Source organism: Sinocyclocheilus rhinocerous, unplaced genomic scaffold (genome assembly GCF_001515625.1).
Source record: "Sinocyclocheilus rhinocerous isolate Xijiao unplaced genomic scaffold, SAMN03320098_v1.1 scaffold585, whole genome shotgun sequence".
In the NCBI taxonomy this organism is placed as follows: domain Eukaryota; kingdom Metazoa; phylum Chordata; class Actinopteri; order Cypriniformes; family Cyprinidae; genus Sinocyclocheilus; species Sinocyclocheilus rhinocerous.
The window spans coordinates 734,852-749,698 of NW_015630024.1; the positions used below are offsets into that span (position 1 = coordinate 734,852).

Below are 14,847 nucleotides of genomic sequence, written 5' to 3' on the forward strand. Positions count from 1 at the left end.
AAGAAAATAAAATAAATAAAAATGACAAATGCATAAAAACCCCTCGAATCCGTCTGAACGCTGAAGCAGCACATGTAAACACGCGATGTGATGCGGATTCTGACGATACTTGTGCAAAACGTACATAATGCCCACTTCATTGTAACCGTAAGCAGAACGTCGAGTGGGTGTAAATCGGTAAATGGCGGTGTCAAGCTGCACAGGTTTGTCATCATGTCAACAGATATTTGAAGGCTTCGCTGTTAGCTGTAGCTATAGTAGGTTTCTTTTTTGTCTTTTTGATTTTGTAAAGAAGAAGAGTGTTTCTGTTGTTTTGACATCATAATAATAATGAATGGCTGCTAGCGGTGTCGTAGCACAGTGCTGCCAGGTGCACGGACGCACTGCTGACGATTCGACGGCGCATGCGCGAACAAGAAGGCGATCAAAGTTAGAAAAACCGCCAGGCGTTCGTTTTTAAAGCCAGCGCTCGGTTCGAATGAAAACGTCGTTTGTTTGCGAATGTTTGCAGAGGCGGGAGGCAGATATGTCCGCATTCTGTACTAGTTCGTAATGATCCTGATTCTCTTTAAACTCTTACGAGAGGAGGCCTTTTTGCATTTGTAAGTAGCATATACACATATATACACAAACGGAATCAGTTTTCCTACCCTTGTGTGTGTGTGTGTCTGTGTTGGCGGATAAGGAACGTTATATCGGATCGAGAGGAATGCCTGCAGATTGCAGCTGCCTATTTGAGATTCTTCCCAGTGGTAAAAGTCCAAAGCAGAGCAGTGGTTTCAAACTCCAGCTTAAATCTACCAAAAAAAAAAAAACCTTACAGCTCTACATATTGAATAGTCGGTTTCTATATATACACACACATATAAAATATATGCATATAAATACATATATGGGTTTTGGGATTAATATCGTATGTATCCATATATATGCTGTACATGTGCATAAATATGAATACATATTGCTTGAACGTCTGCTATACATATACATATTGTATGTACGGTATATATAAACAGGACAGTTTATCTCAAACCTCTTTAAGATGGTCTCTTAACTACAAGGTCAGGACATAAGATAGAAAAGGTAAGGCTGCATTATGGAACAACCCTTCCCATGCACCCTTTCTCTCACCACAGAGAAAAACTAGAAGAGAAATAAAAATAAATATTTTTCATTTTGAGCAGTAATTGTAAACTAGCGAAGTGAGCAGCCTCAATGGGCCATTGGAAATAGTTCTGCCAGTATTCAAAAGCATATCAGCAATCTATATGTATGCGTTTATGCATATAGTCATATATGGTCTTTTTATACATATATCTTCTTCTTTTTTTTTTTTTTTTAAATCAAACTCTTAAACCAACAAACACTAGCTTTCTATTTTTTCTATTCTATCTACTTGTTTTTCTTTTTTTTTTTCTGTTTCATTTGTGATAAAAAGGTTTGGTCATTTGGTCCCTACACAACTAAGGAATGACAGGTAAGTCTCCCAGCGGATGGAGGCTGCGGTTTGTGGCAGCCGTTGCCCCTGGAAACGGACAGGCACTCCAAGAAAAAAGTTGGCCATCCCGAGTCGAAGCAAGTTCTTGTCCTGAATTGTCACATCCTTCCAAAAAGTTCTGTCTTTCAAGTTTTTGTTCTTTTTTTAATCCGTTTTGTTGGTTTCTAAAACAGTTCTTTAAAAAGTTTTCCCAAAGACGTGTTCAATATTACATGATTCCCATCTAAAAGTCTATCTTAGTTTTAAAAAGTGTTTTTTCCATACTACTTATTCATAGATTCGGAGCCTTTTAAGGGCTTACATTGTTTTTCTTTTTCTTTTTTTAAATATATATATATATATATATATATTTTGTGTTGGTCTTCAGTAGTGTGTCCTGTGGTCCTGCAAAATAAGGGCTCGGGGGTTCGGAGAAGGGAGTACGGTATGGTCCAGTAACTCCCCTGAGTTAAACACTGAAGTCCAAAAAGGTCCATTGAGCCTGGTGGTGGTATATCACGCAGCTACGTCCTCCTCATGTCCCGCTTCAGCTCTACTGTATCCCCAGCCCCGATGATCTTGATCTGTTGTGTTTTCAAATACATTTGGCATGTTATCAACATGTGTTCCAGCTCTACAAAACCTAGGAAGGAAACACAAAAAGAACGGAAGCATTTAAAGGTATGAAATGAAAATTCACCTCATCTAGTCATGCATGTGTTTTAATTTATTCATTCATTTTTTTGACCTTGTAATGTTTAATCACATTGTCATAACTGGATCTTCTGGTGAAAACATCACACTTGTCTGGTGATGTGCTGTTTCATTGTGACTTTAAAGACCACATCTTGTGGCTTTTAATTCATGCTTGTTAGCTTAGTCCATCTGTTGCTGCTGTATTAAACATTTGACAAACATTTAAAAAAAACATTTTTTTATAATGTTTTATAGTATTTATGGTTTTATTTGTTAATAATTATTAATGCAATTAATTAATTAGTCAATTATATTATTTAATTTATTATAATATAATAGATATAATTACATAATATAATATTTTTCATTTCTGGGAAAATGGTCCAAAAATCATAATTTTGCATAAAGAGCTACTATACTAAAGTTAATAATTTTTATATTAATTGCTTTATTTATAATTATTAATACAATTAATTATTACGAATAATTGTTTTTTTATAGTAATTATGGTTTTATTTGCTAATAATTATTAATGCAATTAATTAATTAGTCAATTGTATTATTTAATTTATTATAATATAATATTATTATATAATTGTTTTCTCTTCTGGGAAAATGGGCAATAAATAAAAATTATTTGTATTAATCAAGCTATTCAACAAAACTACACGCACACACACACACACACACACATATATGTCAGCAAAAATATATGAAGAGTTCATTTGCGAAAGCAGAGAGCTCAGTTTTTAACAATTTTCAAAAATCATGTTTTTTTTCATTGTGCATTCCAATTAATCTCAAACTGCAGTTGGGTTATTTTGATTAGGTTAAAAAACAACTAAAAATACAGCTAAATAACACAAAACACAATAAAAACATAACAAAATAAAAAACATGATTTTTGAAAATAAAAAAAAAAACAGTTATCTGTTTTTGCAAATAAACTCCATATATATTTTAATAAAAAAAAAAAATCTTAAGTATTACATTTAGACCTTGTCTGACGTTTTGATTCTTTATATTGTTATAATGATGTTTAGCTATTTTGCTGTAAAACGACAGAAATAAGCAAAATGATTTTTGCAGTGTATCTGGAAAAGGGTTTAATGTATGTGGTTAGTGCTGAGATGTGCAGGAGCCGTACTGTGTGAGATGCCACTAGCTGTGTAAGTAGATAATAGCCTGGCCCAGTTAAAAGGCATCAGCAGGGTAAATTAATGACACAGCATTGATTTTCCATCTTCATTTAGATGAGGAGATGTGAGATGATCTGAGATACATGGAAACGACTAATCTTTCTCTTTCCGTCACAGCCCTGCCCCAGACTAGAGATGTGTCAGTATGTGTGTATCTGTGTGTCTTTTGGCTCCAAGGTGATTTGGCTAACCTATCGTTCCCTGTGTGCAGCGGCGGCCTTCACCCCCAGGGTCAGGGGTGGCTGGGGGGAGGGACGGGGCTAATATGGGCGGTTGGCGTCCTTTGGCCTCTTCAGCTGCACTTTGAGTCTCTTCATGCCGATCTGAAAGCCGTTCATGGACTGGATGGCGGCCTGAGCGCTGCCCGGGTTATCAAAGCTCACAAAGCCTGGAGAACAAAGGGAGAAAGATGGAGACAGAGAGAGGACGACAGGTTAGCACCAGATGGATGAGAAGGTAATGCGATGGACAGATGGACGTTAGATAGGATTGTGGGAAGGTGGAGTTGGGGGGGGTGGGGGTTAGGTGAGAAATGAGGCCAGAAATGATTTTATGACAAAGAATGAGGCGAGCGTGAAATGAAGGGAGGGAGGGTATCAATCAAGTTTACTTAAGTCATCGTGACACATATTTACTACATGTTTAACATCCAACATATATGCACAAAGTCGATCAATACAGTACAACAGCATACATTTTATACACAATAATCAGAAGCACAGAGAACATGCACAACCTAATACACAATATCCAGTCGCTCCTAGCATTAGCGAGAAGCAGTTAGCCAGATCGCCTTTTTAATGACGTGCAGAGTACAGAAAATTGCAAATAATTAACCTGCTAATGTTCAGAAAGTGTAATGTCTCATAATTTCTACTATGCGAGCAACTGCACTGGGAAGTACAAATAGCGAGACTACTAATTTAACTACATTTTTAGTAGAATAAAAATAGTTTAGCTGTTGTCAAATTAGTATAGTTTTTCAAAATGTCTCTGCTGCTGGTACTAAAGTTGAAAAATACTTTTTAAAATGATCAATAATGTTAATTAATTACAGTAATTTTTATTTATCATTATTAACAATTATATCATTAATTTAATATATGAGCTACAAATAATGTCACTACTGAAACAGCATAGTTTTCCCAATCATAAGCTGGTTTGAAATAACCACATGAAATTGTTGATGCATTTCCTATTTAAAGTCCCCATGAAATCAAAATTAAAGTTTTTTGGGTGTTAGTATCAATATGTTAGTCTTAAGGTTATCTATAAGGCAGTGTGCTCCAAAACAGTGACAAAATTCGCATTTAGAAGATATAAGCATTCAAAGCTTGAAGTCCAGACAAATCTAATTTTACAGGACGAAATCTGTGTGCACGATGAATCGTTAATATTTTTGGTTTCGTAGAAAACTTTTCAAAGTGCGATAGCATTTACTGTTAAAGCTAACAAACATGGACTAAAAGCCATAAAACTGTCATTTTGATTTTATGGGGGTTTGTTTGTAATTTGTAGTGTAGCTACTTCATTAAAAAGGTAGCCTGAATTACTACAAAAATGCATTATTTATTATTGTTTACAATTTATATAGTTTTGTAGTTATTCTGGTAAACAAAATGTATGGTGTAAATCATCTTCAATCTGTTCTTGAAGTCTTAGCAATGACAACCAAATTCTGCCATTTAACACACGAACATTTCAACGCAAATTATTTGCTCTCATTTTCTCATCTATTTTCTCACTCTCGGTTGTTCTGTCTTGAGGTATTGTGAACATTTCAGCTAACTCAGCATTTTAAATCATCAAGTCTGAGTCTCTGAAACACCTGCCGCTAACTGCATTTATATTAAGTCGAAATCGAATAGCGTTGTGTTTGTTCATGCATGGGATGCCTCTGATAAGTCAAGGAGCCAGTGAAGCTGCAGATAGTGCTAATTAAAATATAGAGGTTCACGTTAGTCACGAGCAGGACACGTGAACACGCTTCTGCGGTTTCCCCCTACAGCCTCATGTCCCGCGCTGATTAAGGACATAAAGATGCTACACTACATCCTCTTCTTTTTTTACCTTTAAATTTCCATTCATTCTTTTTTCCTGTCTCAAGCCAGGTGAACACTGTGTGATTTTTTTCCCTGTCCTGTTGCTTCTCAGACTGGATGATGAAACAACATTTTAGGTGTAAAATATGCATATTATCTACGACTTTGACCATGTCACCAGGGTTTGTTCTGACTTTGGCATTTTCACACGAAACCGAAGTAATAACATAAATCCAAAATGAAAAACCCCAAACTGCACAAATGGATTTGCCACTTTTAATCATTTTGATAGTCTGGTTACAATGAAGATATTTAATTGGCACAAGCTCAAATCCATTGCTTCCGTTAAAATTTCAGACACTGGAAACTTAAGAAGCTACAATTCATTGTAAAAGTTGCTTATTGATAAACATGTTGTACTAAGTGATCTAAAACTCCATTTAGCCCGACGAACGGATCGTAGCAAAAACCACACAGTGCGCACCCGGCTTCAATCGAAAGCTTCGCTGTTGTAGAGAAATGAGGTAAAAATGTTAATAGTGTGAGTAGGAATGAGAATAATCTTCACAGGTGTCTTATCATTTTTACCCACCAAAGCATTTACTTTGGTTTGTCGCCCGATCCACAAACACTTTGGAGGAGATGACATTACCGAAAGGCAGGAACATCTGCATCAGCTCGCCGTCCCCAAACTCCTGAGGGAGGTGATAAATAAACAGGTTACAGCCCTCTGGCCCTGGAGACAGAGAAAGAGAGAGAAAGACAAGAAGGATTGTGGGATACAGAGGATTAGAGAGGCGGTTAGACAGGAGCGAAAGAGAGCAGATAGCACAGAAAGAATAGGTGGAAATGAGAGGAATAAAGACAGATGGAGGGCAAAACAAAGTCACAAATGGCGAAATTAGACTTGGCTTGCCAAAGTAGAAACTATAGAAACAGTTTCTCTTTATTGAGCAGTTGCCCTGGCATCTGAAAGTAGCAATTCTCTCCTTAAGTTGTATAGATGAAATAACCGTACAAATAAATACTCAGCGGCGACACTTCCCGGTTCTTCAGGCACTCCTGAAAAGAGTTGTTTTAGATTAGCGCTTCCTTCAAACTTAAAAAAATGACCAAAAAGTGCTGTATAGGAGAAACCCGTTTACAAAAGGTTATTGGAGATTTGGAATTCGTCACGTTTCAATACGGAGAAAGGACAAACTTCTTGATCCAAATTATTATAGTTCACGGATCATGGTCATTATGATCTCCTCTGCTGAATGACCTTGAGCTTTTTCATCAAATCACGGCACTTACTCTGATTGAAAGATTGAAATATTTTTTTTAATTTCTTGGGACATATATAAGGCCCATCATGCACCACAGACCACAATCCAATGGGAATGACTGCAGCATAGATACTAACAATGCAAATACAATGTCATTGTATTTATTTTGTATGCTGTTTGTAGTATATTACATTTTTTTAATTTACTTTTATATGCATCATTTCTCAAGCTTTAGAAACCAACAACTACAGTATCAATAAATTATATACTGAATAAATTTAAACTGGTTTTGTCCATTACTCAAATAGAACCTTTGTACATCAATTTCTAATAACTTTAACATTAACCAACATTAATGCATAACAGATCTTGAGAACCACAACAGGGAAACCTTCTCTATATCTGCATTCCTCAGTTGTGTTTGTTCATGCATGGGATGCCTCTGATAAGTCAAGGAGCCAGTGAAGCTGCAGATAGCACTAATTAAAATATAGAGGTTCACATTAGTCACGAGCGGGACACGCGAACATGCTTCTGCGGTTTCCCCCTACAGCCTCATGTCCCGCGCTGATTAAGGACATAAAGATGCTACACTACATCCTCTTCTTTTTTTACCTTTAAATTTCCATTCATTCTTTTTTCCTGTCTCAAGCCAGGTGAACACTGTGTGATTTTTTTCCCTGTCCTGTTGCTTCTCAGACTGGATGATGAAACAACATTTTAGGTGTAAAATATGCATATTATCTACGACTTTGACCATGTCACCAGGGTTTGTTCTGACTTTGGCATTTTCACACGAAACCGAAGTAATAACATAAATCCAAAATGAAAAACCCCAAACTGCACAAATGGATTTGCCACTTTTAATCATTTTGATAGTCTGGTTACAATGAAGATATTTAATTGGCACAAGCTCAAATCCATTGCTTCCGTTAAAATTTCAGACACTGGAAACTTAAGAAGCTACAATTCATTGTAAAAGTTGCTTATTGATAAACATGTTGTACTAAGTGATCTAAAACTCCATTTAGCCCGACGAACGGATCGTAGCAAAAACCACACAGTGCGCACCCGGCTTCAATCGAAAGCTTCGCTGTTGTAGAGAAATGAGGTAAAAATGTTAATAGTGTGAGTAGGAATGAGAATAATCTTCACAGGTGTCTTATCATTTTTACCCACCAAAGCATTTACTTTGGTTTGTCGCCCGATCCACAAACACTTTGGAGGAGATGACATTACCGAAAGGCAGGAACATCTGCATCAGCTCGCCGTCCCCAAACTCCTGAGGGAGGTGATAAATAAACAGGTTACAGCCCTCTGGCCCTGGAGACAGAGAAAGAGAGAGAAAGACAAGAAGGATTGTGGGATACAGAGGATTAGAGAGGCGGTTAGACAGGAGCGAAAGAGAGCAGATAGCACAGAAAGAATAGGTGGAAATGAGAGGAATAAAGACAGATGGAGGGCAAAACAAAGTCACAAATGGCGAAATTAGACTTGGCTTGCCAAAGTAGAAACTATAGAAACAGTTTCTCTTTATTGAGCAGTTGCCCTGGCATCTGAAAGTAGCAATTCTCTCCTTAAGTTGTATAGATGAAATAACCGTACAAATAAATACTCAGCGGCGACACTTCCCGGTTCTTCAGGCACTCCTGAAAAGAGTTGTTTTAGATTAGCGCTTCCTTCAAACTTAAAAAAATGACCAAAAAGTGCTGTATAGGAGAAACCCGTTTACAAAAGGTTATTGGAGATTTGGAATTCGTCACGTTTCAATACGGAGAAAGGACAAACTTCTTGATCCAAATTATTATAGTTCACGGATCATGGTCATTATGATCTCCTCTGCTGAATGACCTTGAGCTTTTTCATCAAATCACGGCACTTACTCTGATTGAAAGATTGAAATATTTTTTTTAATTTCTTGGGACATATATAAGGCCCATCATGCACCACAGACCACAATCCAATGGGAATGACTGCAGCATAGATACTAACAATGCAAATACAATGTCATTGTATTTATTTTGTATGCTGTTTGTAGTATATTACATTTTTTAAATTTACTTTTATATGCATCATTTCTCAAGCTTTAGAAACCAACAACTACAGTATCAATACATTATATACTGAATAAATTTAAACTGGTTTTGTCCATTACTCAAATAGAACCTTTGTACATCAATTTCTAATAACTTTAACATTAACCAACATTAATGCATAACAGATCTTGAGAACCACAAAAGGGAAACCTTCTCTATATCTGCATTCCTCAGTTAACTAATCATGCACATGGGGTGCTGACATTTGCATAGCAGTCGTCTTTCTTTTTGTAAAGCAAGAGTACAGTAGCTTTAACCTGGAACATCAAATCGTGACTGTATGATGGTTTGTTGGTGATATTTCAGTATATAGTTTATAATAGCAGCCACTGGAGGGAGACGAACCCACAATCTTGCGTTTAATGTTTTACAAAGTCAACCAAGAACACCAAATTTGACTTAATGTCTGTTGATCTCTGACAGGCCGTCAATCTTGTAAGGGTTTGTTGAACTCTTAATATCAGATCCAAATTATTGTCTGTGGTAATCAATAGCTGTTGAAAAAAAAATGTAATTATAACTTCATTATTTAATTTTACTACTTGGAACGTACACTAATGTTCAAAAGTTTGGGGTCTGTGAGATTTTTTAAATGTTTTCTCATGCTCACCAAGGCTGCATTTATTTGAATCAAACATACAGTAAAACAGTAATATTGTGAAATATTATTAGAGTTATGGGTATAATAACGGGTGTCTATTTGAATCAATTTTAAAAATTTAATTAATTCCTGTGAAGAAAAGCTGAATTTTCAGCAGCCATCACTCTAGTTTTCAGAGTCACATGATCCTTCAGAAATCATTCTATGTCAATTTGCTGCTTAAGAAACATTTATTATTCTTATGAATGTTATTATTAATGAAAACAGTTGCAGAATATTTGTAGGAAAATATATATATATATTTTTTTACTTTGCATAGAAAGTTCAAAAGAACAGAAATCTTTTGTAACATTGTAAATGTCTTTACTGTCACTTATGATTAATTTAATGCGTCCTTTCTAAATCTTACTGACCATTAACTTTTGAACGGCAGCGTGACTGCTGCATACAGCACAATCGATATATAAAATCTCACTTTTTATAGGACATCAATGAAAAGACAATTATGGAAAATGTCACACAGAGTGACCACGCTGAATCCTTCACTCTTACAGGTGACATATCTGGAGGCGACAGACTCACCTTCTCTCTGTTGCTGAGGGATGATGGGAGGCGGCTGGGGAAAGGCCTGGCTGATCTGTCCATATGCAGCGGGGAAGGCTGCTGAGACACACACACACACACACGCGCCAATGTGTCAGATAACACACACACACTTCACACCTCTTATTCCAGCACACGTAGACAGCGCATGCACTTTTTATTAACTCGGAAGCAGGAAAATCACAAACAGCCTCCTTTTGAGTGACAGACCTGCATATTGTTGGACTCCAGCGTAGGCCTGCTGTAAGGGGTCTGCTGCAGTGGGACTCTGAGCTGCGGAAAGAGAGAGATGAGAGCGTTACAGACACAGTTGGGGTCATTGAGTGCGTTTGAGTGTGTTCGGGCAGAGCTGTGCGCCGGGAATGAGCTTACCTCACTTCCCTCCCCCTCACCGTTCACCCCCAAACAATTAAGCCGTGGGGCTCGCACAGGGCCCTGCCAAGCTTCCCCGCTGCCCGAGAGTTGGAAAGACAGCCGGAGAGTGTACGGAAAACAATATAGATCTACGGCACTATACGGCACATCAATCAGCTGAGAGCTTTCACAGTAATAAAGGCAATTCAGGCCCGGCCCGCGACGCTCTGTTCTAAACACTGATACACATACTCGCAGCCTGGTAACTTAACGCTGTTAAAACACTGACATGGTAAACACTGCAGCATCCACACTCAGGATTGGGTGTTTGGGGCTCATTCGAGTAACATTTCACTTAAAAGCTGGGAGAATTCAGCCAAATATGAACATTCTGTCATCATTTACTCACCCTCATGTTATTCCAAACCTGTATGCACATAAAAAAATGAAGATGACCTAGATTTTCAGTGAATTACACTGAAAATTACACTGGCTTTCTGCAATACTTGGTCAATCACGGCATTCATATCTCAGATATTTCCTCATATTTGTTGACATCCATGGCAATGCTATATTAGACTGCTTACCTGGGGAACTAAGAGCAACGCAACTTTCAAATATCTCGTATTACACTGTGGACTTATTTATTTATTTATTTAATTTTATTTAGTCATTTAGCAGACGCTTTTATCCAAAGCGACTTACAAATGAGGACAATAAAAGCAGTCAAAACTAACAAAAGAGCTACAATATATAAGTGCATAGGACTTATAGGAGCTGTGTTATAAATATAAAGGACTTGTGCTCTCGTTTTATATAAATGTAATTAGTGCCATCATTTTAGTTATCAAATGTATTGATCGTGAAAATGACATCAGAGAACTTCAGTATTAATATTAATGTAATGTTGCAGTGTTTGTCTTGTTAGGCAGATCTTTTTGTACACGAATTTAAGATAATATAGTTAAAATGATAAAATAATTTCTAATATGTTATATAGATGTTATTATACTATTTTGCATATTGATATGAGGTTCAGTAAATGATAAAATGTAATTTTTGGGGTAAATTGTCCCTTTAAAGGGAACAGTTCAATGAGAGTTGTTGGTCCAATGCTTTTGCAGGAAAGAGATTTTTAAAAATTATTTCACCAGAAATATATGTAGGTAAATAAATAATAAACATAATTATATGTATTGTAATATATTAGTGAATATAAATAAAAACTTTTTAAATGTCATACTTCATTTAGTGAAAAACAGTACACAAAACATGCATTAATTATTTTTACATTTCAATGCGAGCAAGACTTTTATTGTATTTTTAATTCTCTCCAATTTGATTGTATTTTTAATTTTCTCCAAAAATCTGCGAAAAAAATCTAATGTAGCAATTTAGAGCATATATATTAATATATATTACATATAATCAAAATAAAGTTTCATTATTTGTTGGATGAGAAGAAAATTTAAACTGAGCTGAATAATGGCAACGTCGCCTACTGTAGACCTGCTTATAAATGTATTAAATTTCGAACTTTGCAAAACTGACACTGTTATTGAACTGAACTGAATCAATACTGAACTGACTTGAGTTGAACACTATTGTCTTCTGTAGAGCTGCTTATAGCAAAAATTGTCTTTGTTTTATAATTGATCAATTCTGCAATGACAGCACCTTTTTTCCTTTTTATTACTGTGAAGCTTTGACACAATCTGTATTGTATAAACATGACTTGACTCGATTGTTGTTGTGTATCCTAATGGATACTGTAAATTACAGGGCTGCTAACCAAAAGCCTGTAGGATTGAACTCCGGAAGGTGTGAGCATCACCTCTTGCCCTTGAGCTTTAAATGAAAGCGTCTGCCAAATACAATGCATGCACATATAACTATTGCCACACTACAACAACAACAACAACAACATCACTCTACAAAGCTGACGACACCAAACAAACAAACATGAAGAAACTACTCAAGTCTTTCACTCCCTCTGTCTACCGTATATATAGCGTACACACACATACACACTCACCAGACACACACAGTAAAACAACACTGCACGACACTAACGTCTGAGGGAGTTCTATACCTTCTGAGAGAGACGACAGGAAGCAGCTTCCCTGAACCCCAAAACAACTTCTCTGTGCCACGCCCAGGCCGCCCTTCTCCGAGTCTTCCCTAAACACCACTTCCTGCAAAACTGGGATACAGGCATTTGCTTTTCTTTGTGGCACTGGATATGAAAACCACTCCATAACACACACAGACTCACACTGTGACAGCTAACAGCCGACCACTGGCATTTCCAAACGCGGAAACTTCCAGAAACATGTTTAATCACATAGCCTGTGTGTTTAATAAAAGACTGCTGACTCGTCAAATAGAAGAACACTTATATTTCTAAACACATAAGTAAACAGTGCACAATATAAACTGCTTTATGTACATACATAAAATTTGATTATATTGCAAGAAATACGGACATTGTCAAAATAGGATGACGACATTAAAATCGTACTGTTTATTATTAGTCCTGTATATTACTGTTGAAAAAGTAACCATAAAGTTGTGAGTTTTTAAATAGAATTTAAGGTTAAAATCTGCCATATTTCTGCTGTGTATCTGTGAATGAGAGCATGTAGTACCTGGGTAAGGATGGATTCCATTGGTAAACATGGCCTCCGCTGGGGCCTGGCCATTGGCCTGAGGAGGAGGCAGCCCTGTGAAACCGTTGACACTAATTGGAGATGGAATGCTGGTCACCGTGGGAGCCGTGATGCCAGGGGGCGTGCTTCCACCTGGGGGCGGGGCCAAGGAGAAGAGAGCATATTACCTAATGGATTTGCTGGGCATAGAGTTTTTTTTATTATTCTTTAGTGAAAAACAATGCGTAAAACACACCTTAATTATTTTTACTTTAACTTTTTTCTAAATTGGCTTTTGCATTTTACATTTTTGGAAGAATTCAAAACAAAACAACAAAAAAAATACATTTACATCTTACATTTACCATTTTAATTCCTCTGATTAGAAAAAAAAACCGCCTTTCTGAAGCCTGAGCTCAATCAGAATAATTTAGAGATCAAATCTTCATGGGACCAATCATTGACCAGTTGACCATTGACCTACTTATACTGTAGAAAAATAAAATTTTATTGGTTTAAACAAAAAACTAGGTCAAAAACGCAGTGACTGAAGGGGTTAAGTCATTTTAGAGCATAAATCAGAGCATATATTAAAAGTTGTCAAAATATTTGATAACACTTTACAATAAGGTCTCGTTAGTGAATGTTTGTTAATGCCCTAAATAACCTTAACTAACATTGAGCAATAAATTTGTTACAGTATTTATTAATCTAGTTAACATTAATAGTTATTAAATATACAAGTGTTCATTATTAGTTCATGTCAGCTCAGTTCTGTTAAATAATGACAGATACAACTTTTAATTTTAAAATAATGTATTTTAAGTATCACTCTTAGCTAATGTAGTTAGCTAATGTTAACAAATGAAAACTTATTGTAAAGTGTTACCAATTTGTTTTTTGTTAATTTTATTAATTATTAATAATGAATTGCTTAATTATTTATTTTTATATTCATACATCTGAATTAGTTATTGTTTAGAAGCCTGTTAAAGAACTAAGTATGCACCTATCCTATTAACCTATTACTTCAGTGTGCTACACACACAATTTTGGTGTCTTTGGAAAGAAGACCATTTGGGCTTTACTATCCATCATCCAGAGTTGATAATGCTCAAAAAGATAAAAAGTTATAGACAGTGAAGTGCCTTGAAAAAAATTGTACCACACTGATTTTTTTTTATTTCATATAAAAATACATGAAATCAGTCCTGGAGCAATCCAGAAAAGTAATGGGTTGAAAGTCACATGTCTCATGACTTTCTATTTCAAATCTGAAGAAGATACCATGAAAAATGAGATTCCTGCAACCATTTTTCAGAGACTATGTCATGACTGATGGCCGGTCATACAGATGGTAATCATACAGATGGCCGGCCATATAGTCAATAATCACACTCTAATGGCCGTTCATATAGACCGCATTCACACTGATAGCTGTCATACAGACAGTAATCACACTCTGATGTGCGGACATACAGATGGTAATCATGCAGATACAACCACATTCCCCACAAAACACACACACATATATGAAAAATGTTGAAGAAGAAGAAAAAAAAAAGAATTATTTGTGCAAAAAGCCGATCGCTAAGTTATGCCCCCATCAGATGACAGGTGCGTCACAGCGTGCGTCATGAGCCATCATGAGAGAGCGCCAGAATTCAAATAAACAATATTTCGCGTATCTTTGACTTTTTCTTCTTAGTGGATGGTCTCATTCTGTTTGTGACACTGTATGCTACAAAACCATGTTGCTTTTTACTACCAAGATGCAGTTTTTTGAGCGTAAGTTATTCCATAAAGGATACAAACAATAACTGTCCCCGAAGAAATGAGACGTAAACAAAGGAATTACCATCC

At 36.2% G+C, this 14,847-nt stretch overlaps 1 protein-coding gene and 1 long non-coding RNA gene across 2 annotated transcripts in view; both read right to left on the reverse strand.

Moving 5' to 3' along the window:
• Positions 1–1,833: 1,833 nt before the first annotated feature.
• Positions 1,834–6,300, reverse strand: LOC107739686 (uncharacterized). The gene is made up of 3 exons (XR_001640023.1): positions 6,007–6,300; positions 3,564–3,760; positions 1,834–2,120 (listed from the first exon to the last, which is right to left on the reverse strand). It is a non-coding gene; the product is annotated as an uncharacterized LOC107739686 (long non-coding RNA).
• A 1,154-nt stretch (positions 6,301–7,454) lies between these two features.
• celf4 (CUGBP, Elav-like family member 4) overlaps positions 7,455–14,847 on the reverse strand; it is a 92,496-nt gene continuing 85,103 nt past the window's right edge. Inside the window, exons 10-15 of the mRNA XM_016551928.1 lie at positions 12,985–13,137; positions 12,429–12,539; positions 10,193–10,255; positions 9,962–10,042; positions 7,862–8,005; positions 7,455–7,775 (exon numbers count right to left, since the gene is read on the reverse strand). Coding sequence (XP_016407414.1) covers positions 7,669–7,775; positions 7,862–8,005; positions 9,962–10,042; positions 10,193–10,255; positions 12,429–12,539; positions 12,985–13,137 — 659 coding nt within the window. The 3' untranslated portion in view covers positions 7,455–7,668. The remainder of the gene's footprint in view (positions 7,776–7,861; positions 8,006–9,961; positions 10,043–10,192; positions 10,256–12,428; positions 12,540–12,984; positions 13,138–14,847) is intronic.